At 33.6% G+C, this 24,989-nt stretch overlaps 1 protein-coding gene across 3 annotated transcripts in view; it reads right to left on the bottom strand.

Moving 5' to 3' along the window:
* Positions 1 to 24,989, bottom strand: part of LOC143067272 (uncharacterized) — a 121,548-nt gene that overhangs the window by 24,805 nt on the left and 71,754 nt on the right. For all 3 annotated transcript variants that reach the window (XM_076240396.1, XM_076240395.1, XM_076240397.1), the window contains 6 exons: positions 18,843 to 19,012; positions 15,720 to 15,845; positions 12,691 to 12,839; positions 11,797 to 11,927; positions 10,248 to 10,383; positions 8,140 to 8,208 (listed from right to left, as the gene is read on the bottom strand). In XM_076240396.1, coding sequence (XP_076096511.1) covers positions 8,140 to 8,208; positions 10,248 to 10,383; positions 11,797 to 11,927; positions 12,691 to 12,839; positions 15,720 to 15,845; positions 18,843 to 19,012 — 781 coding nt within the window. The remainder of the gene's footprint in view (positions 1 to 8,139; positions 8,209 to 10,247; positions 10,384 to 11,796; positions 11,928 to 12,690; positions 12,840 to 15,719; positions 15,846 to 18,842; positions 19,013 to 24,989) is intronic.

Genomic DNA, 24,989 nt, shown 5'->3' with positions numbered 1-24,989 from the left:
TTTGCGCTGATAGAGAGGGCACGTGTGTTTAGGAAATTCCGAACAATGGCAGAGGAATTTATTATTTTGGATCCAGTGGTGGAAAACTGCAATGTTTTCCAAGACCAGGCAATAGTGGTGAAGGATGATGGTTCTCTTCAGTTGATTCATACTGGCGCTCCATCATCTTCACAGCCTACCCGTTTACATTCTGTTCCAAAGCGAGCGACAGTTGATAAAAACAAAAAGGGGGCGGAGCCTAATTATGTACCTTTTACCGCAAGTGTCGAAGTTAATCAACAGAGACCGGATTTGTTAGCTCAATACAATGAGCAATTGATTAACAATCAAAAACTTTATTTTTTACAGCAGAAAGCTATTAATAAGCTTACCAAGTCCGTAATTGAAATTAAAAATGCGGTTCTTCACAAAACAGCTGATCCGATTGGGCCTAGTGCGCCGACGCAGTTGAGAAACAATAGACGGGGCAAATCTCCGAATACTTTTTATGACAGTGTCTCGGAGGAGGAATCGGAACGGGATTATGAGTCTTCCCAGGAAGATGAGGAGGATCATGTGGCGGAGGAACCACCTCAAAAAAGAATAAAAGTTACGACGAGTATGTCCAAAATGAAAAAAATGAAAAAATTTGAGAACATTTTGTCTAAGAAACCAAGATTAGGATCGCCGGTACACGATGAGATAGCAAAAATTGTTAATCAAGGGGCGGAGTCTGCCGTAGATCATAAAAATAAAGAAGTTCAGGAATTAGTGGATAAATTTGTTCGGCCAGAGAATTGTGAATTTCTAGAGGTTCCTAAAGTGAACAAAGTGCTGTGGAGTTCTAAGGAAACATCTAAACGTCTGAAAGATAATGACAGATCCTTGCAAAGAACCCAGGGGTATCTTGTTAAAGGGATGATACCGGTTGTTCAGCTAATGGAAAAGTCTTTGAAAAGCTCATCGGAAGAATCGGAAGAAACGTTTGAACTATCCCTGGACTCCCTAAATTTGTTGTTGTATGCTCATAGAGATCTGTCTAGTCAAAGAAGGAAGTTGCTAACGCCAGCTTTAGACAAAAAATATTTAGCCCTGAGCCACGAAGATGAGAAAATTTCGCCGAACTATTTATTTGGGGACAGAGAAAATCTGGAACAACGGATGAAAGAAATAGACGATAGTACTAAACTGGGCAATAAAATGAAAGTTAAAAGTACATGGAACAGGGATAAGGCACATGTTCCTGAAGTTAAGGACACTTATTCTCGGAATGATAATTTTAAGTCTGACAATGCCAATGGAAGTTTCAAAGGGAAAAGTGGTTTTAAAAACAATTTTTTAGCTAAAAAGGCCCAGATTCGACGAGAGCAGAAGAAACCCTACAACAAGAAAGGAAAGGGGAATCTGGGTCATTAGAAATGGACACAGTTAGTAATAGTAATGTAAGTACATGTACATTATTAAATCTTAATTGTCTGCATAATACTACTGACAACTTTGTTGCGGGAAAAATATCTCAGTATAGTGAGACATGGAAAACAATTACAAGTGATAGAAACCTCTTGAATATTGTATGTCAAGGTTATTACTTGGAATTTGAATGTGAACCATGTGGTAAATGTTCACGGAAAGAAATTAAATTTAATGAAAGTGAACAAATAGTTATCGACAATCTGTTAACAAAATTTTTACACAAAAAGGTTATTGAACCTGTAATTCATCAGTATGGGGAAGTATTATCTAGTATTTTTATTAGGCCTAAAGCTGATGGATCATTTAGATTAATATTAAATTTAAGTAATCTGAATGAGCATTTGGAATATAAACATTTCAAGATGGAAACTTTCAAGTCAGCATTAGAATTAGTAAAAAATAAAAATTTCTTTGCAAAGTTGGATATAAAAGATGCATATTACAGCTTAGGAATAAAAAAGGAAGATAGAAAATTTTTGAGATTTACTTGGAAAGGACTATTGTATCAGTTTACAGCTATGCCTAATGGTTTATCACCAGCTCCTCGCATTTTCACAAAGTTGTTAAAACCTGTGTTATCTTCTTTAAGGAAAGAAGGATATGTTAATTGTGCGTATATTGATGACATTTTATTGGTAGGGGATAGTTATGAGGAATGTCTAAATAATGTTCAAGAAACAATGAAATTGTTTGATAGCCTTGGATTTACTATACATAAAGAAAAATCAGTTGTTGTGCCTGCTCAAAACATTGAATTTTTAGGATTCAGTATAGATTCTGTGAGCATGGTAGTGAAATTAGCACCAAAGAAAGTTGCAAATATTGTAGAATTATGCAGAACTTTGTTAAGGAAGTGTTTTGTTACCATACGTGAATTTGCGCAATTAATTGGAAAATTGGTTGCTAGTGAATATGGTGTCTTATATGCACCAGTTTTTTACAAAACTTTAGAAATACAAAAGGATGTTGAATTAAAATTGAATAAAGGAAATTTTGATGCTAAAATTATATTATCAAATGAGAGTAAACAATGTATAAACTGGTGGATTGAAAACATTCATGATAAGTATAAACCAATTGTTTTTAAGCCACCAGATAGAAAAATTGAATCTGACAGTAGTATGTTAGGATATGGAGCTCTTGATGTAACAAATAATCTTACATTATCAGGTGTTTGGAGTTTGAGTGAACGTAATAAACATATAATTTTTTTGGAACTGAAAGCAGCTTTTCTTGCATTAAAAGCCTTTTGTTGCAGAACTCGTAATGAACATGTACAATTATTTCTTGATAATACAACTGCTATTAAGTATTTGAATAAAATGGGAGGAAGAAAAGAAGAGTTAAATAATTTAGCTAAAGAGATATGGTTGTGGTGTATACATAGACAAATTTGGCTTAGTGTTTTTCATATCCCAGGGAAGTTAAATATAAAAGCAGATGCGTTAAGCAGACACAAGTCTAATTCAGATATGGAATGGATGATTATTGATAGTATTTTTGAGTGTATAATGAATCAACTTGGTCCATGTGACATTGATTTATTTGCATCAAAACATAACAATAGATTAGAACAATATGTATCCTTTGGCCCGGATGTGAAGGCTTTGGCTGTTAATGCATTCTCTTTAACTTGGAATACATTTTATGCATATATATTCCCTCCTTTCAGTGTGATCAGTGCAGTGTTACAGAAAATTTGTCAGGAAAAAGCAACCGCATTAGTCATAGCACCTTTATTTTCAACACAGCCTTGGTTTCCGCAGCTACTACAAATGATTTGCGATCAACCATATATTTTGTCAAAAGTGGAAACGATTCTGATGAATCCCACAACAAATCAAACTCATCCTTTGAAAAACATGAGATCTCAGGAATAAAATGTGTGAGGGAGGAGTATCAGCAGAGGCTGCCGACATCATCATCAATTCCTGGAGAGATTCTACCAAAAAACAGTATGGACATATATCAAAAAGTGGCTGTTTTTTTTTTTTTGTGACAAAGAAAAAACGGATCGATTTGATCCATCTGTAAATAGTGTATTAAAATATTTGTTAGAATTGCATCTAAACGGCTTAGGATATAGTGCTGTTAATACTGCTAAATCAGCAGTATCTAGTTTTGTTTATCTTATTACTAATGTGCAAATTGGAAAACATTTTCATGTTAAACAATTTATGAAGGGAATATTTAGTAAGAAACCTGTTTTACCTAGGTATAATTGTACCTGGAATGTGGAACTGGTGCTAAGTCTTTTAAAGACTTGGAACAAAGATATTACATTAAAAAACATAACATTTAAATTGGCTATGTTATTAGCTTTAACAACAGGTCAGAGAATGCAGAGTATTTTCTTAATAGATATTAGGAATTTGGAACTTGATACATACTCAGTTAAAATTAGATATGGAGACTTGCTTAAGCAAACTAGACCTGGATATCAGTTACCAGAGATATTTATAGAAGCATTTAAGCCAGATTATAGGATTTGTGTGGTTCATACATTACATGAATATTTAGAACGCACAAATAAATTAAGATTAAATAACACTCAATTGTTTTTGAGTTTCCAAAAACCGTATAAACCTGTAAAAAAGGGTACCATTGCTAAGTGGATTAAACAAGTTTTAATTATGGCTGGAATAGATATGACAATCTTTACACCTCATAGTACTAGAGGAGCTGCTACTTCCTATGTTAGTGGACGAATTCCTATAGCTACAATTCTTCGCACAGCTGGATGGAGGAAAGATAGTGTGTTTCGAAAATTTTATCAAAGACCAATTACTAATGACAGCTCCTTCAGTAATGAAATCTTATTGGCCAAGAGAAAATAAGATAGTTTGTGTATATAAGGATGTATATAATTCCGAAATTTAGAATTAGTAGAGTTTTCCAAGTAGTGGAATATGTAGTGTTTTTAGTATAACTGTTGCTACTTTACAAAGATTTTACTGAAAGTGCAGAACTGAACTTTAAAGACTCATGTGATTCTATAGGTAGATTGGACTTACTAAATTAACAAATTAAACAAAACTTACCTAAGTTGTAGTTTGATGTTAATTTGGTAAGGTCCAATCTACCAGAATCACATGCCCGCCCGAGTTGTGATTTGTGCCCACCCTCATTATGGAAGTTTCAGTTCCTGACTTTCTCCACTCTGAAGTCTGATTTGCATCATGTGATCATCTGTTCACTCATGTGATTCTGGTAGATTGGACCTTACCAAATTAACATTAATTTGTTAATTATAAGTGAATAGGTAACGAATAGGTAACAAATAGGTAACAGGGTATTAACCGAGCGCTGGAACGGGTACATGCACGCTTATAGGGTCATTTCATTTCTAAGAACACATTGTTACCACCAGAGACATGGACACAATTGAAAACCCTTTTCTAAAAGGTGCAACGTACAACAAACGTATGATAAGTGAATAGGTAACAGGGTATTAACCGAGCGCTGGAACGGGTACATGCACGCTTATAGGGTCATTTCATCTCTAAGAACACATTGTTACCACCAGAGACATGAACACAATTAAAAAACGATTTATTTCAAGGTGCAACGTATACCCCGCGCATTAAAAGCGAATAAGGAACGAATAAGTAACAGGGTATTATCCGAGCGCTGGAACGGGCACATACGCGATAATAGGGGTATTTCATCTATAAGAACACATTATTACCAACAGAGATATGAACACAATTGAAAATCCTTTTCTAAAAGGTGCAACGTACAACAAACGTATTAAAAGCGAATAAGTAACGAATATTTAACAGGGTATTATCCGAGCGCTGGAACGGGTACATATGCGCTTATAGAGTTATATCACCTCTAAGAACCCAAATCTACCACCAGAGACAACAAAACAATTGAAAATCATGTTTTAAAAGGTGCAACGTATGATACACGTATTATAAGCGAAGTATAAGCGAGTGATGGAACGAATTAAACAAGGTAATAGCATGCTCCGAAACGATGTACACCCTGCTAACATGTTTAACCCCACCACATTATGTTAGTATGTGCCTGTCCCTAGACAAGAGCCTGAAATTAAGTAGTTATTGTTTGTTTTTGTGTTACATATTTGTTTTCCGTTTATTTTTTTGTATATGAAATACGGCCGTTAGTTTTGTTGTTTGAATTGTTTGAGATTGTCATGTCTGGACCTTTTATAGGTGACTACACGGTTTGGGCTATGCTCATTGTTGAAAGCCGTACAGTGACCTATAGTTGATAATTTCTGTGTCATTTTGGTCTATTGTGGGGTGTTGTCTTATTGGCAATCATACCACATCTTCTTTTTTATACAAGCGCTAACACAGTGATTTCATCGCTTCGAACCAAGATCCATCTTCAAACATACGGACATAAAGCAGTTAAAAGGTAGAACGTATAAAAATCAAAGAAGGAACAAATGAGTATCGAACATAAAGTAAAAGGATCGGTTGAGCACAAACACATATAAATAGGTCATAAAAAGATCATTTTACCTCAACAAATTTAGAACTATTACCAGATATAAGAGTAGAAACAATTAAAAAGGGGGAAGGATATTAAAAATCGAATAAGTAACGAATAATGAATAGGGAATAAGTAACGAATAGGTAACGATAGGGAATAGGGAATAAGTAACGAATTGGTAACGACTAGGGAATAGGGAATAGGTAACGAATAGGTAACGAATAGGGAATAGGGAATAGGTAACGAATAGGTAACGAATAGGGAATAGGGAATAGGTAACGAATAGGTAACGAATAGGGAATAGGTAACGAATAGGTAACGAATAGGGAATAGGGAATAGGTAACGAATAGGTAACGAATAGGGAATAGGGAATAAGTAACCAGCTTGACGTCCATTATTGGGGAATATTGTCCCGAGTAGAATTTTGTATTGCACAAGCTTGCAAGTGCAATATATGTTCTACGAGGGACAATATTCCCCAATATTCATGCAATTACCCTTTTATTGTATAGCAATACTAGAGGCTCTAAAAAGCCTGTGTCGCTCACCTTGGTCTATGTGAATATTAAACAAAGGACACACTGTCAGATGGATTCAAGATAAAATTGTGGTTTGATGATGGTGATGTGTTTGTAGATCTTACTTTACTGAACATTCTTGCTGCTTACAATTATCTCTATCTATAATTAACTTGGCCCAATAGTTACAGTGGAAAATGTTAGTAAAATTTTACAAATTTTGTGAAAATTGTTAAAAAATGACTATATAAAGGGCAATAACTCCTTAGGGGGTCAATTGACCATTTTGGTCATGTTGACTTCTTTTCAGGTCTGACTTTGGTGTACATTATTGCCGTTTACAGTTTATCTCTATCTATAATAATATTCAAGATGATAAACAAAAACAGCAAAATGTCCTTAAAATTACCAATTCAGGGGCAGCAACCCAACAAAGGGTTGTCCGATTGGTCTGTTAATTTCAGGGCAGATAGATCTTGACCTGATTAACAATTTTACACCATGTCAGATTTGCTCTAAATACTTTGGTTTTTGAGTTATAACCCAAAAACTGCATTTTACCCCTTTGTTCTATTTTAGCCGTGGCGGCCATCTTGGTTGGAATACCGAGTCACCGGACACATTTTTTTAATTAGATACCCCAAAGATGATTGTGGCCAAGTTTGGATTAATTTGGCCCAATAGTTTCAGAGAAGACGATTTTTGTAAAAGATTACGAAGATTTACGAAACATGGTTAAAAATTGACTATAAAGGGCAATAACTCCTAAAGGGGTCAACTGACCATTTCGGTCATGTTGACTTATTTGTAAATCTTACTTTGCTGAACATTATTGCTGTTTACAGTTTATCTCTATCTATAATAATGTTCAAGATAATAACCAAAAACAGCAAAATTTCCTTAAAATTACCAATTCAGGGGCAGCAACCCAACAACAGGTTGTCCGATTCATCTGAAAATTTCAGGGCAGATAGATGTTGACCTGATCAACAATTTTTGTCAGATTTGCTCTAAATGCTTTGGTTTTTGAGTTATAAGCAAAAAACTGCATTTTACCCCTATGTTCTATTTTTAGCCATGGCGGCCATCTTGGTTTGTGCCAGGTCACTGGACACATTTTTTAAACTAGATACCCCAATGATGATTGTGGCAAAGTTTGGTTTAATTTGGCCAAGTAGTTTCAGAGGAGAAGATTTTTGTAAAAGTTAACGACGACGGACGACGACGGACGCAGGACGACGACGGACGCAGGACGACGACGGACGACGACGGACGCCGGACGCAAAGTGATGGGAAAAGCTCACTTGGCCCTTCGGACCAGGTGAGCTAATAATATTTAAAAATAAATATTGGTTTCAACTAAGATTTTGTCGTTGATGACGTCATGAATTTTGAAGATTTATTGCACTAGTGCAATGTTAGAATTTATTGCATGCTAACTTTTGGTTACATTCTGTGGGAAATATTATCTTGCTATGCAATAACGTCTTTTATAAAATCAGGTTTCTACTTTTTGTTATTAATTTCAAATGATTGACATGGTTTGTGAGTTGACTTTGAATAAGCTAGCATGAAACTTACAATTGATACTTTATTGTGAATAAGCTAGCATGAAACTTACAATTGATACTTTATTGTGAATAAGCTAGCATGAAACTTACAATTGATACTTTATTGTGAATAAGCTAGCATGAAACTTACAATTGATACTTTATTGTATGTGTGATTAACTTCAATTGCCTTGGTAAATCTTTCTTTCATTTGCCCAAGCTAAAAAAAATACAAAAAAGTGTTCATAAAAATATTTGTGTATTGGTATATATGTAACACTCAGAAACGTGTCCTTCCCCCCAAACGTGTCCGATTCCCCCAAACATGTCTAGTTGAAAACTGCGCCAAAGCGTGTCATTTGTATAAATGCCCAAACGTGTCCATTTCTCAACTAACCCCCAAACGTGTCCAATCCCCAAAACGTGTCCATATCAAGCGTTATTTGGTTATTGCTATTTCATTAACGTATACTAATTTTACCATTTCATTAAAAATATACATATGCACGTTAGTACTTTTTCAAAACGGAAGAATTAAACTGGCTTAAAGTGGGGGCGTCATTTCTGCTATTTCGTTTGTAAATTGTAAGCAAACATGTTGAGTTAAACAGTACAGTTAACGGGTCAAAGTGTCCCTTTCTCTGCGCGTTAAAACTTTAATGTTTTCTCTAATTATGCATGAAATACTGACAACTGGACAATTCGCAATCAAGAGTCTAAAGTTAATTTATTCAGTAGAACTGAAAAAAAAACATTAAAACTTGTATGTTTTCTCTAATTTGCATGAAATACTTGCAACTGGACAATATGCAACCAGCAGTCTAGAGTTTATCTTAACAAAAGAACAGTAAAAACATTAAAACATGTATGTTAAAATGTAAAAAAAAACAAAAAAAACAAAAAAAAAAACAGGTAGCCTATGTTCTCTCTAAATAGAACTGCAAAAACATTAAAACTGGTATGTTCTCTCTAAATATGCATGACATACTTGCAACTGGACAATACAGTTTAAAGTTTAGTTTAAAGTTAATGTGTACAGTACAACTGTAAAAACATTAAAACTTGCAAAACTATTGTGCGCTCTAAATATGCATAAAGTACTTGCAACTGGACAATACGTAATCAACATTCTAAAGTTTATTTATATACTACAAAATAAATTTGCATTTAAAACCGGCGTTGATCACATAACAGTAATATTCATAAAAAAAAAATCTATAAAACTTATGCATGAAATATTTGGCACTGGACGTAATGTTTCTTATCGTGTGTCTTTAGTGATGGTGGAAACCTAAAATTTATTAAAAACCAGGATAACAAGTTTATAATTTGATGGGCTTTTGAAATACACACAAACTATTGACAAAAGTAAAAAACCCCGCCATGCAATATTCGGTTAAATATAAAAGGCAACATCGGAGTTTATAAGTACAAAATAATTATCAAAGTTAACGATTAATTCAACTCCAGAACTATGTGTATGTTCGCTCTAAACGAATATGAAATACTTGCAACTGGACAATAAACAACTGCAGTCAAAGTTACTTAATATTAACAGATTAATTTTGCAATTATTATAATCATTAAAAACCTACATCGAACTAACTTAATCTGATAAATGACATCTTCATCACGTGTGTCTCCCATCATAGAATTGCCGTAAACGTTATCAGCGATTTTATTTAAGAGATACATGTAAAAGCGCTAAAAGACGTGTAACGTTTTGGCGTTAAATATTGGACACGTTTTGGCGAATAACAATTATCGGACACGTTTGGGGGTTATGAAATCGGACACGTTTGGGAAATATTGTAGATTCCGGACACGTTTAGGGAGAAAAGACACGTTTGGGAGAATCGGACACGTTTGGGGGGAAAGACACGTTTGGGAGTGTTACATATATCTAGCAGTTTTTTCCTGAATTTTCCAAGATCGATAAATCCCTTGCTGATCATTTATCCAATTATCAATCAAATCTATGATCCATACTTTTTGAACTAATTTTCAAAAGTTGAAAGTTGAACTTTTTTACCTCGATAAGTTTTTTTCTAATTATTATCTTTGAGATTTCCTTCAATTGTTAATTAATGGTAATCTGAAAGATATTTTGGTATTTTTTGATGAATTCTGTCAAGTGTATGAGTAACAATAGTCCACTGACCAGATTATGTTATATAGGAGTAAAATATAGAATTCTGTCAAGTGTATGAGTATCAATAGTCCACTGACCAGATTATGTTAGGAGTAAAATATATTTACCTGAATTGGCATATTTTGGATTCTCGTTATGAAGTTTTCAAAATCTCCTTTTGTATGCTTTGCCATATTCTTAACAACAGTATCAGGATCAGATTGTGGGCCTTCCAGGAAATTTATAGGATTTAGAGCATTGTACCTACAAATCAATATAAAACAGTATCATATATTTATTCTTTGCTATTCTAGCGATCTGACAGATAGATTACATGTAATCAGTTGGAAAGTTGTAATGCTTCTCCAGAACTGTTCCTCTTTTGACTATGATGGAAATACTTGAAATATAGCATTTGAAAGAACAGTATAAAATCTCATTACAAGAACAGGATAAAATCTCATTACAAAATCAAAGTAGGGAGGTGTGTAAGACAAAATTGTCCTGTGAAAAAGTGTCCACCTGGACAGGTTTCATAGAAATTTGGTATTAAGTAGTGTCCATTGCCATGAAATATTGTCCCTCAAATGGACAGATTTTAACTGCAAAAGTTATGAATTAGTGTCCACACACAGGACAAGTTTCGATAGTAGTTGCTATGGTGTCCTCCGAAGGAAATAATACAAAGGTACTTAAAAAGTTTTATTATACTTGAATTTTAATAAAATCTGAAAGATTGATTAGAAATTGATTAATATACAAAATTAAACAAACAAATAATGGATGGAAGTGAATATAGAGACATTTATTCAAAGAAATATTCGGCTAATGCTTGAAAGAAGAACATTAAGAATGAAGTGTTTTTAAAAAGTATTAAATCAAATGTGAAGAACTTTAATATTTATTATGAGAAGAAGGCAAAAGGAAATATAAAATTTTGGTATCAAATAATGGCCATTGCCATGAAATATTGTCCCCTAAGTGGACAGGATTTTACAGCAACAGTTATGAAGTATATGGTCCACCTACACCTGTAAGGACAATTTTTCGTAGTAATTGTTAATGAATTGTGTCCTCCAAGGAAAGTAATACTGAACAGCATCTGTTACTTATTTGAATTTAACTCATTATACACACACATGATGCATATATATTAAAAATATAGAAATAGGACGATAAGGATGGTATGAGTGCCAATGAGACAATTCTCTGTCCAAGTAAAATTAACAATTAATGTATTAAAGTTTGTAATTAGAGGTAAATATACAACCAGAAATAACAAGGCAATGGATATCATTTAATACTTTAATCATATCAAAAATATTTTTGGCGGACATAATGTCCTGTGAAAAAATGTCCACCTAGACTGAATTAAAGTATTCATTAATGTCCATTTTCATGGACACTTTTTCATACCTAAGGACATATTTTCATAAGAAATTGTGTCAGGGACATATTTAAATAAGAAAATATTGTCAATGCACAGTATTAACTATGAAATAATGTCCACACTGGACATTATTTCATGGGGGACATTATTAAATTCTACAGGTGCACATACTTAAATAGGTGAACACTTTGTCTACAACTGTAATCCTAAGTAATTTTATTGTCAAAAAAATCCTAGAACTATGGCTACATAACTTATCATATTATAAATGTTTTAAGTTAACTTACATTCTCCATTCATATCCATCATGGTAGGTCTGCAGGAAATCTTTGAATATATCATAATCTACCTTCAACTTGTCGGTCAATCTATCTTTTTGGATCTTTGATAACTGGTCTAGATACCAATCAACTTGGTTCTATGTAAATACAAAAGGACAAATCATCAAGATGGAATTGATTTTGTTTTTACTTGATCTTTCCAGGAATCAATAACAGTCTCCATGATTTTTTTTATTTAAAAAAAAAATAACATGAACTAATGCTACTATAGCATCCACTGCATCCCTTTTTATCAGCTTTGTTCTTAGTTTGAATTCTACAAATGAAGTTATACTTAGTGTAAGAAGCATTCTCTTTTGGCATTTTGTTTTAAAAGATGATTTGAAAAGACAAAATAATGTCTAAGACATTGCTGACATAAACCTTTGATATATATTTGCTACAAATCTGTCAAAATTTGAACTTGTGAGAGTGCTATCAAATTATACAATTTTCAATATATAAAATCAATATTTCCAAGGGGCATAATTCTTGTAAAAATTGTTGATTGGCACTGATTTTTGAACTGGTCTGAGACACAAAGAAGAGAAATAAAACATTGAGGGAATCCCATGAATTCCTAAAGAAATACATAATATTATTTTTATCAGTCTAAATCATGTAAATTTCAAACTTGTTTGGGATTTTAATGAATACATTTGTAATTCTGAAATAAAAACGAAACAGGTTCACTGTTTTAGGAATGTTGTTCTTGATCCTTTGCTCAACCATGATTAAAATATTGGCATTATTTTAAACAAAACATTTCAAAATAAAAACATGACATTATGTTTGAAATAATTAACAAATTATATACATGACATTAGGTAATGATTAGGATATAATGGAAATAATTGTTACCTTCCATCTGTCAAATAACTGGATAGAGTAGTCATCGAGTCTGTCATCATATCTACGATCATTAATTATTGTAGCAAATTCAGGATTTTCAGCTAGCAACCATTCACTAAAACTGGTCTGCAATTCATCAAACTTATCTTCTGGTGTTTCTAAATATAATTATAGAGATTTAGTTATATAGCATGGCATAGATCAGTAACATTACAAAGAGTACAACACACCAAAGTACATCTCTTTATTATATTTATAATTCCATATGATAGAATACATAACATACAGATTAAGGAGGCTCGTGAGTACAAACATTTCAGCGAAAAATTAAACATTTGTTTTTTTTTTTCATTATGAATTTTATTTATTACACTTTTTATTATTACTTTATGATATATATGGTACAAAAATCAACCAAAACAATCGATTCTATTTGGCCCCAGATGATTTTTAAAATGTTTATATCATTGAAAAAGCTCCAAATTATCTCCCTTTGCATTTTTTTGGCATTAAAATTGATAATTGTAAAATTTAATCGATTTCTGTAATTTAGTTCTTTTTTTATTTCGATATTACCTCTATTTCTCCTATTAGTTCAAAAGAAAAAAGGACGTTCACCAAAGTGTTTGTTCTTGCAGAGGCAGATTGTGAGCTTGTATGAAGGGTGACCCCATTTTTTTTATTTCATTTTACTATAAAGTATATGATAAAGTTCATTTATAAAAAAAATACAGCGAAATCCTATATTATTAAAAAAATGATTTATACCTGCCAGCCCCCTTAAAACAAGGCCTTTACCATATATTGAAAAATACAATACTATTTATTTATGTGTCAATAAAATTATCATGATTATGTTATCAAGGGGAAGGTTTGCAGCATATATGTTATGAATATAAAATATATTGTATAAATGCGGAATTTCATAAAAAAAAATACAAAATCACAAAAATAGGAGCTATATTGCTTATGCATTTCACCTTTAACGCCTCATGGAAACATTGCATGTGAAATTGAGAGTACATGCTAATAGAGGTCGGTCATTTACAAACGTATCAACTGTATCATATGTATATCTATTTATTTTTAGTTGATTAAATATTGGAAATGCCCTCCTGTGCTGACAATTAGTCAATAATAAAACATTACATTTTCTGGATAAGAGTAAACGCGTTTCCGTTTAAGAGTAATAAGTTTCAGTTGTCTTCCATTCCATAAAATTAAATTTTTAATGAATTCTCCCTTAGCAAAGAAGAATTATTTAAATATCAGTGCGTTATTCAAAATAATCGAAATACTATATAGCAATAAATACTTATTAATTAACTGTAAATCTAATTAAAAAAAAAAAATTAACAAATTTTGCTTTGTTGAAAAAATATCACAGAATATGTTTGTTCCCTGGTTAAGGGTAATTGGATAAAGGTAAATTTCCGGGTTAAGGGTAATTCCTGGATAAGTGTATGAAATGTTATACAGGAATTACTTTTAGCCCGATAATATATTCTTACGAAATACTCTTATCCTTGAAATTTCATTTTTTTCAATAAATATACTTAAAGTATTAACAAGCGGTTCTTTTATTTGAGATCGTAAGTTATATTGATGAATTGTATTTTTTATGCATTTACTATTAGTATTGTAACAAATTCATTTAAATAATACCGAAATAGGAATCATAGCTGCCGAGATCTAAAATAATGTCTCCCGTGTAGCTGTTACCTCCTTAGAAAACTTGAAATAGGAACAGCTCTAGTTCGCGCTATTTCCGAAATCCGTAATTATCAAGATGAAGTTTTCAACAATATTGATGCTGTTTAACTTTTTATTATTTCTTCTGATGAAAAATACCAACTCTCACAGAGATGAAAAAGAAACATCTGCATATATACCAAAAAATAATGTGATCCCGAGCTTTAGACTATCATACGTTGTGCTTCATTTTTTTGAAAGGGTAACCCCACTGCAATTTTGCACCTGTCCAAAGTCAGGAGCCTCTGGCCTTTGTAAGTCTTGTATGGTTTTTAATCTAAGATTCTTGTGTATATTTCGCAGTTAAGTATGACGTCCATTATCACTGAACTAGATATAGGAAGATGTGGTGTGAGTGCCAATGAGACAACTCTCCATACAAATAACAATTTAAAAAGTAAACAATTATAGGTTAAAGTACGGCCTTCAACACGGAGTCTTGGCTCACACCGAACAACAAGCTATAAAGGGCCCCAAAATTACTAGTGTAAAACCATTCAAACGGGAAAACCAACGGTCTAATCTATATAAACAAAACGAGAAACGAGAAACACTATATTTTTGTTCAGTGGCCAGCTGAAGCACGTACGCCTCCGGGTGCAGGAGTTTCTCGCTACATAAAAGACCCATTGGTGGCCTTTGGCTGTTGTCTGCTCTTTCGTCCGGTTGTTGACTCTTTGACATATTCCCCATATCCATTCTCAATTTTATGGATATTTTTCGGAAAAACATATATTTGTACGAAACGGGACAAAACCAGATAAGACGTGATATTTGCCCTGTTTCTAATTTAAAGCCTGAAAAGATGAAATATATACATTCCGCATAGTGAATATTCTGCACATCAAAACACAATTTCATTGATCTTCTTTGGAAGTTGACGAGTTATTATAAGACTAAATTTCACATTTCTCAAGTGCATGCGTTTTATATCCATTTTCCCATGTAAACGACATTTAAATCATGTGAAATTGAAGCAAACACATTCATCTGCATTATTGAAAGTATATACAATATTAAAGCTCAAGATCACATACTGTTTTTGGTATATCTACAGATCAGGCGTACACGTCAACATATATGATACGGTTGATACATTTGTAAATGACCGACCTCTACATGCTCTATTATAAAACACTACCAATCTTAAACATTGTCATGATTACATGTCAAAATGGTGTTTTTAGTTTACTTTATGGATAAAATCATTTTTATGTATTATATGATTATGTCGAATAAATTCTAAATATGCTTGAATATAATATGTTCACATGCATACAATATACCTGTTGTGCCCAGTGTGTTTTTGACTTGATCTATCCAGGAATCAGTAACTGTCTCCAGGGTTGACAATGGCATGGCTCCGTTCTGTAGAACAACTAGGTGGAATTCATCAATTTTGAACTGATCTCCTGCAATCAAATTCCTTTGCACATAATCTATATCAAACTACAAGTTTTCAATAATATCACTGCTGCAATAAAATTGTTTTTTGAAATATCTCAATGTACAACAATATATGTGAACAAGCAAGTGACACAGGTTATATATAATTTATACAATTAAACATTAAAATATTTGAGAATGCAGTTGAGTAAACTTTAAATGATGCAAGCACTTAATAAAATACTGATTTTCGACAAATAGTTGCAAGCAGTTCATTTTCATTCCTTTACTACTGAGCATATTCTCAAGATGCTCAACAAAATATCACTTCTCAAACTAACTATACTAAGTATGACATAGTAGTATCAAAATACCATGCAAAACACAAAAGCAATGTTTCTATAAAAATAAATAAATCTCATTATCCATCTCTTCTGAATAACAATGGTAACGGTAGTCAATTCAATAAACTATATATATATATATATATATATATATATATATATGCGTAGACTGGGAATAGTATACATGTATATTGATAATATATTATGTCCCAGACTATTAGACACCAAGTGAAAAATACTTTTGAACCAGGAAAATATAGTCTATTTAGTGAGTTACTTCTTTAAAACTGTTCAGAGGAGCATAAATATAATTATATACCCATGATATATTGATTGATTGTTGGTTGCGTAATATCCAGTGGCAAATATTTCATGCATTTTCAGGATGAGAACAAGTTAACAGTAATAACTAATGTTAGAAGAACAATATCTTTTATAAATAGACAATTTGCAATTTAAAAGGGCAAACGATACAGTTACAGGGGAGGTAATGACGTTGCTAACGTTAAATGTTATTTTTGCGACGTCAAACTATGACTTATCGAGAAAAGATGCAGTTTTTGACTGGTTTTTATCATTCAAACTTATTTAACTTGAAAACGAGTTCATGACCCCTCTTTTTTAAAATGCCATTTGATTAGGCGAGAAGATTATGCGTGCCAATTTTCATGAAAACGTAAATAGTGCAATTTTTTAAAATTTGATATATATACAGCAAAAAATTATGTTTTTTCTACATTCATGAACATCTGATAAATATAAGTTATTTCTGAATAAAAAATGTATCAATTTTTAGGATACTTATGAAATACAGAAATTACAAATTATTTAATAAAAACAATTTGTGTTTATCTTTTTAAACAAAAAAGTTATGTCTTTCTTTTAAAAGGGAAAAGACGGCCACAAATCCGAATTTTGAGCAAATATACAAAATTTTGACCTCATTTTACTCAAAAAGTAGCACAGGAAGGTATATTTTTTATTACATATTTGATTTAATCAGGTGAAAAATAATCTACGGGATCAAAACTGTATCGTATGCCTTTAAGTTACAAAATGTATAAAGTAAAGCCATTGATGTAAAACAAATATAATGTTGTTTAACACTTGTACTATGGAATACAATATAAATCTGTTTGTACTACATCTTGATAGTACAATTAAATAAAATAGAAAAAATATGCTTTTTCTTTTATAAACTAGGAAATGTATAAATGTATGGTTTTTGTCGAGCCTGCAACTTTTGTTGCAGAAAGCTCGACATAGGGATATTGATCCGGCGGCGGCGGCGGCTACGGCGGCGGCGGCGTTAGCTCACTTCTTGAGAGCTTTATATTTTAGAAGGTGGAAGACCTGGATGCTTCATACTTTGTATATAGATGCTTCCATGTCCAATGTCCTTGACCTCATTTTCATGGTTCAGTGACCACAAAGTTCAAATTTTTTGTAATGTTGAATTCTCTCTTATTATAAGTAATAGGATAACTATATTTGATATGTGCGTACCTTGCAAGGTCCTCATGTCTGTCAGACAGTTTTCACTTGACCTCGACCTCATTTCATGGATCAGTAAACAAGGTTAAGTTTTGGTGGTCAAGTCCATATCTCAGGTACTATACGCAATAGGGCTAGTATATTCAGTGTATGGAAGGACTGTAAGGTGTATATGTCCAATTGGCAGGTGTCATCTGACCTTGACCTCATTTTCATGGTTCAGTGGTTATAGTTAAATTTTTGTGTTTTGGTCTGTTTTTTCTCATACTATATGCAATAGGTCTACTATATTTGTTGTATGGAATGATTGTAAGGTGTACATGTCTAGTGGGCAGATTTCATGTGACCTTGACCTCATTTTCATGGTTCAGTGGTCAAAGTTATGTTTTTGAGTTTTGGTCTTTTTATCTAATACTATATGCCATAGGTCAACTATATTTGGTGTATGGAAATATTTTATAATCTTTATGTCAGTCGCGCAGGTTTTATTTGACCTTGACTTCATTTTCACGGTTCATTGCACAGTGTTAAGTTTTTGTGTTTTGGTCTATTTTTCTTAAACTATAAATAATGGGTCAACTATATATGTTGTATAGAAGCATTGTTAGCTGTACATTTCTGCCTGGTATGGTTCATCTGACCTTGACCTCATTTTCAAGGTTCATTGGTCTTTGTTTAGTTCTCTTGGTTAATGTTAAGTTTATGTGACACTTGTAATAAAGCTTAGCTTTATACTTAGGACTATCAACATAATATCAATGATTAGTATAGAAGGCGAGACATTTCAGCGTGTGCACTCTTGTTTATTTTATATATGTTATTTTAAGGTTCTTGCATGCTTTCAGGCAAACATTAGATAATGTATGGTAATATACAAGTCAACTTTATATTTTTCCACATCAAATATACTTCATAGTAAACAGATAACAAATAATTATGCTTCTTACCAATTACATAAATCACAAGAAATAAAATGACTTGTACAGGACATAAGAGATAAAAGTCTAATGTCTTTTCTAGCTTACTAGATAGTGTGGGTTTTGCTCACCATTGAAGGCTGTTCAGTGACTCATAGTTGTTAAATTCTACGTCATTTGGTCTCAGGTAGAGAGTTGTTTCATTGGTAACCATACCACACATTCTATTTTTTAAACAATACACAATTTTTGTTAAAAACAAACATACCTAGTTCCTTTTCTGCTTTAACTCGTAGTTCCCTTATCTTGAGTTCTCCAATTTTATATGCACATGCCTGGCCGGGCCATGTTATGTATCTATTTACTTCATTCGTTATAGCACTTTGTCCATATGCTGTGAAGTTCAGCATGTAATTTATGGCACGTTCCTCTGTCCAACTGTAAATGCAAATAAAGCAGCTCTTAAGGTCTAAGGCTCGCGGGTACAAAAATTTCAGCGAAAAATTAATACGTTTGTGTTTTTCATTGCAAATTTTATTTATTACACTATTAGTTGTTACTTTATGATATGGTACAAAAATAAACAAAAAAAAATCTATTCAGTTTGGCCCTAGATGACTTTTAAAAGGTTTTTATCATTGTGTGACGAAATTAATTCATCTGTTTTATTTTACTAGGGTTTAACTTATTATTACTTTTATTACGCTGAAACATTGTTATACGAACTCGTATAGTTTGAAAATTGAACGGTTGTCTACTTTCGATTTTGTTTTGTTTTATACATTGCTATGGATATTTGTAATATTTAGAATCAGTAACGAACCGGTCGTGGTTAGCATAGCCGGAAATATTTCGATCGGTAGCCGTAAACATAAGGGCCGTCATTCAAATGTTTACCAATACGGGTTTAGATATATATAATTACTCATAGGAATAAGACATTTGGTATCGTCCAAAATAAATGGTATGGTCAAAAACCTTAGTATATAAGCTAATGCGCTGTCAGATCCTCAGCGGAAACATACTTCCCGACCGTGCAAGGGCTGTATAGCCAGTCAAGGTCGCTAAAAACTTCCATTTGTAACAGGGGTCGCTTAGTGGATAGTCAAGACGTCTATAAGAAGCAAAAAGGTAATTATTTACACTTTATAAAAGATTTAATAGATTCTGAATAAGAATCTATCTGCGTACCTGAATAAGGTTGCAGGAGTATTAAAGTTGTATTTACGCACCGGGTAATAGGTGCATATGCGACTGTGCGGAAATACGTGCACTTGTTAGGCAGTGCACAGGCTGAATAAGCAAGATAGTGCACCGGATAGCGGTGCACAGGATAGTAGCGCATAGGTAGACATCAGTAAAGTTTGGAATAGTGCACAGGTTAGCACTGGTTGTTGCTTAACACAAGGTCTGTTAAGAGACAGCAACACGTGCCACAAATTGTTATTGTGTGTCAGAGACCAAAGTTAACAAATTAAAGATAAAAATATAAGAATTGGTGCAGCTTCCAATATCCAGGGGTAAACTTTGGTACGATACCCATAAGTCACTACCCCGAGTACGTGCCATAATTTTGGTGGCAGCGGTGGGATATTGGCAAGTGTATCGATACTTGATAATATTAACTATGGACGATTTACAACAACATATCAGTATATTAGAGGATGATGTAAAGCAAGAGATAAAGAATTTGAGACAAACTCAAAATCCTAGGCTTTTGATACCAAAACATTCTACCCCAAAAGAGCAACATAGAAACCCTGACAGAATCTGGTATTGTTCAGACGAGGCGCACGGACTTCGGTGATGTCACAGAGTGCACAGTCTAAACACAGCTTCAACGAGCTGATGATGCACCATCATTGTTTGGACCTTACGTAAGTGAATACGAACAGGGAACCCGTTCTATGCAAGAGCAATACAAAACAACTAGCGCCACGCCCATTACTAGTAGCAGAGGTTATAACGCGTTTCGGCGTGCCTACTGTAGTTCACTCTGACTAAGTTGCGCAGTTTGAGAGCGAATTATTTCAAGAAATGTGTCAGTTATTACAGATAGAACAACGCCCTATCATCTGCAATGTGACGGAATGGTGAAATATGTCAGTTATTACAGATAGAACTACGCCCTATCATCTGCAATGTGACGGAATGGTAGAGAGATTTAATAGGACATTGGCAAAAATGTTGACTGCTTATGTTGACGAACACCATTCGAATTGGGATTGCTTACTGCCCTACGTTATGATGGCATATAGATCAGCTCATCATGAGACCACAGGATGTACGCCTAATCGCATGATTAGGTCGCGAAGTTGCTACAGCTGTGGACCTTATGTACGAGGTACCTGATTATTTAAAGAAAATTCCACAAAACAGATAGGCATGGGAACTTCAAGAACGAATGGAAGAAGCTCACCACTTTGTTAGAAAACACGTAGGACAGGAAATGGTGCGTCAGAAAAAGTATTATGAAAAACAGTTAAACTGGAGCAAATTTAGGAAAGACGACCAAGCATATGTATTCTTTCCAATTCGAAAAGCTGATCATTCTTCCAAATTCACATCTTACTGGCGTGGTCCTTTTCGAGTACTCAAAGAATACTCGGATGTGAATTATCTCATTAATTGTGGTTGACGTGGTCGACCACAGGTTATACATGTCGACAGAACGAGGTTGTGCAAGGGCCAACATCTGAGAGGAAAAACAGAGATGAATGAACTTGAAATTTAAGATGATGCTTTTATTCCGGAAAGTGTGTTGCCCGAAATTTTCAATGAGGAGCTTGAAAGTGCTGACAGCATTATTGATCAAAGTGATTCAAGGGATGAGTCAGAGTACACAGGGCGTCCACGCAGGGTTAGCAAGCAGCCGGCATGGCTTCATGATTTTGTTCGAAAATTTGGATCTCATTGTTGTATATATATTCCTATCATGTATATCTATAATACTAAAATGACGAGGTCCAATTTGTCAGCGCCGTCATCACGTAAAAACGACAAATCAAAGAATTCAACTTTATATATAACTAATATAGTACAAAGGTGTATATTAAAAATTACACCACTCCAGGCCCTTTTGTTTTCCACGTAATTAATATTGCCAATAATTAAGAAGTTCCGGGTCGGGTCCGATACCGATACCAAAAGTATATTCACCTGTTACCTATTACCTTATCTGTACATTTCCGCATCTGACAGGCGCACCACCAAACGGTGTATTCAGAATTTATATGCTATATACACGGGTCATAATCACAGGGTTGACACTACTAAATTGTCAAATTGTTACCTATTGTAGTATTTTAATCAGTAAGACTTTCTGAGGTAACAATACGAATACTAAAAATCTGGACTTAAAGTAAGGCGTATAGGTACAATTTTCAATTTGTTAGCGGGCATGACGTAAAACAGCCATGCCAAGAAATTGCCTCCTTTGAAATTCTGCAAACACCCAATAGAGCAAATTACATGGATGATTAATTTTGACCATATGATATATGGCCGTGTTCTAAGCGACACGTACATGAAGGTCATACATTAATTTCTTGAATGAAATCAAATCTTTAGCTACTAATGACTGCCGTAGGGGTCGACCGGAATTTTTAGCGAGGATTTCTTGGCATGTAACAGATAGAAAACTCAGGGTCAAAATTCATAAAACAGAAAAGGGGCAGTGGCAAATATTTCATGTATATTTTGAACACCGAGAGAATTACCCCGGCACCCTTTGCCAAAAAAAAAAACCTTTCTTTTTTCTTATTTGTGCCTTTGGACTTTATGTAGTTTCACTTTCCATATTCGGTATTTATTCAAATTTAAGCTCCACGCGGTAAAAATCACGTGATGCAGGAATATAGTATCTTGGAGTTAGGCTATTTCTTTCTTTTCGGGAAGGGACGCCAAGCAAACAACATGCATGTGTATAACGGCACTGTAGATTTTCGTATTAAATAAAGAAAGTTGCCGGTCCGGTACATGAATAGATTGGTTAGAAAGTAAGGTTTTAATTTTTTATAAGATTTAAAAGCTTAATTCGAGGGTTAAACATAGAGAGCACAAAAAAAGGGGGGAGGTGTTCCACAGGGAATATTTTTTATCTTATGAACTGTACATTTGAAAGGTTTATTATTTTTTTTTATTTAATTAAAAAAGAGAAAAACAAATATAAGACAAATTGTGAATGGTCTTTCTTCCTTTCTCCCATGCCAAGAAATTGCCTTTGTTGAAATTCTGCAAACACCCCATAGAGCAAATTACATGGATGATTAATTTTGACCATTTGGTATATGGCCGTGTTCTAAGCGACACGTACATGAAGGTCATACATTAATTTCTTGAGTGAAATCAAATCTTTAGTTGCTAATGACTGCCGTAGGGGGTCGACCGGAATTTTTATCGAGGATTTCTTGGCATGGAATCAAAGAAGTCAACTTTATTTATAACTAATATAGGACAATGCTGTTCATTAAAAAATACTCCATTCCAGGACCTTTTGTTTTCCAAATAATTAATATTACCAATAATTGATAAGTTCCAGTTCGACGGGTTCAAACAGAAAGATTTGAAAGCAGTGTAACTAAGGCATGACTTTATCAGATCACAACACTAATACTAAAATAAGGCTTGCGCATAGTTATATACTTTAATTCAGTCACGGACCCGCGATATCACGGGTGTGTTCTAGTAAATATATAAAAAATAGTATTGGAAAAGTGAAGGAATCACTATCTAAATGTAATTTTGTTGTATATTTTAATATGTATGTCCGTCAGATGGGGACGTCAAATCCGAGGTCCCGTGTTCAAGGAGTACCACGCTTTGTGCAAATAAAAGATCCCTCTCAACAAGTTCTTTGAGTGGTCCATAAGTGGCCGGTTGTTAGGCAAAATTATTTCATTCCGGTTTTGGCTTTGTGATGTTTTCGGTGGTTTTCAAATGTACTATTTGGCTTTTTAGTTTTCATGGTTTAAATTTAGGTAGCTTAAAAATCTGCCATTAAAAAGCATGCATATTTGAAATAAAGATGTAAAACCATTTAAGGGTACTTAGGATTAAGTTGAAGTGTTTAAATTGGTGCACATATTAAACGTTTTGTTCAGTTTTTAGACAATAGTATACATTTGAGTGGGAATCTTGTCATGTCGGGTACATCATATATCTACGAGTTGTTCTAAGGGTTATAGTTGCTGAAGAAGTAACAGTTGTTTCACGATATTTATATTTGTGGGTTTTCAATGACATGGCTAGAGGATATACCCGGGTAGAGTTTGGGACTGAAAAATGTCCACTTGATGTAGATGTGCTCAATTGTGTTCGATAAATGCGTGGACGCATTTCCTGGAGGCGTGGGTAATGTGATGAAATTAATTCATCTGTTTTATTTTACTAGGGTTTAACTTATTATTACTTTTATTACGCAGAAACATTGTTATACGACTCGTATAGTTTGAAAATTGAACGGTTGTCTACTTTCGATTTTGTTTTGTTTACATTGCTATGGATATTTATTATATTTAGAATCAGTAACGGACCGGTCGTGGTTAGCATAGGCGGAAATATTTCGATCGGTAGTCGTAAACATAAAGGCCGTCGTTCAAATGTTTACCAATACGGGTTTAGGTATATATAAACACTCATAGGAATAAGACATTTGGTATCGTCCAAAGTAAATGGTATGGTCCAAAACCTTAGTATATAAACTGATGCGCTGTCAGAACAAGGGTCGCTTAGTGGATAGTCAAGACGTCTATAAGAAGCAAAAAGGTAATTATTTAAACTTTATAAAAGACTTAATAGATTCTGAATAAGAATCTATCTGTGTACCTGAATAAGGTTGCAGGAGTATTAAAGTTGTATTTACGCACCGGGTAATAGGTGCATAGGCGACGGTGCGGAAATACGTGCACTGGTTAGGCAGTGCACAGGCTGAATAAGCAAGATAGTGCACAGGATAGTAGAGCATAGGTAGACATCAGCAAAGTTTGGAATAGTGCACAGGTTAGCACTGGTTGTTGCTTAACACAAGGTCTGTTCAGAGACAGTAACACGTGCCACAAATTGTTATTGTGTGTCAGAGACCAAAGTTAACAAATTAATGATAAAAATATAAGAAACGGTGCACCCTACAATATCCAGGTGTAAACTTTGGTACGATACCCATAAGTCACTACCCCGAGTATTTGACAATTGAAAAAGTTGCAAATGATCTCCCTCTGGTGCAAAAATGCCATTTTTTGGCATTAAAATTGAAATATCTTTTTCAGCTCATCTGTGACCTATATTTTTTATTATTGTTTTCAAATAAATTGTACATAAACTAAATAATTGTAAAAGTTGAAATAACTAAGATGCTCTTCAAAGCTTGTGTTGCTCACTTAGCTGTAAGTGCATTTTCAACAATGGACACTACCTG

The sequence above is a fragment of the Mytilus galloprovincialis genome, chromosome 3 (assembly GCF_965363235.1).
Source record: "Mytilus galloprovincialis chromosome 3, xbMytGall1.hap1.1, whole genome shotgun sequence".
Classification (NCBI taxonomy): Eukaryota; Metazoa; Mollusca; class Bivalvia; order Mytilida; family Mytilidae; genus Mytilus; species Mytilus galloprovincialis.
The sequence above is the reverse complement of the archived record's forward strand: the minus strand, read 5'-3'. Positions and strand labels throughout refer to the sequence as shown.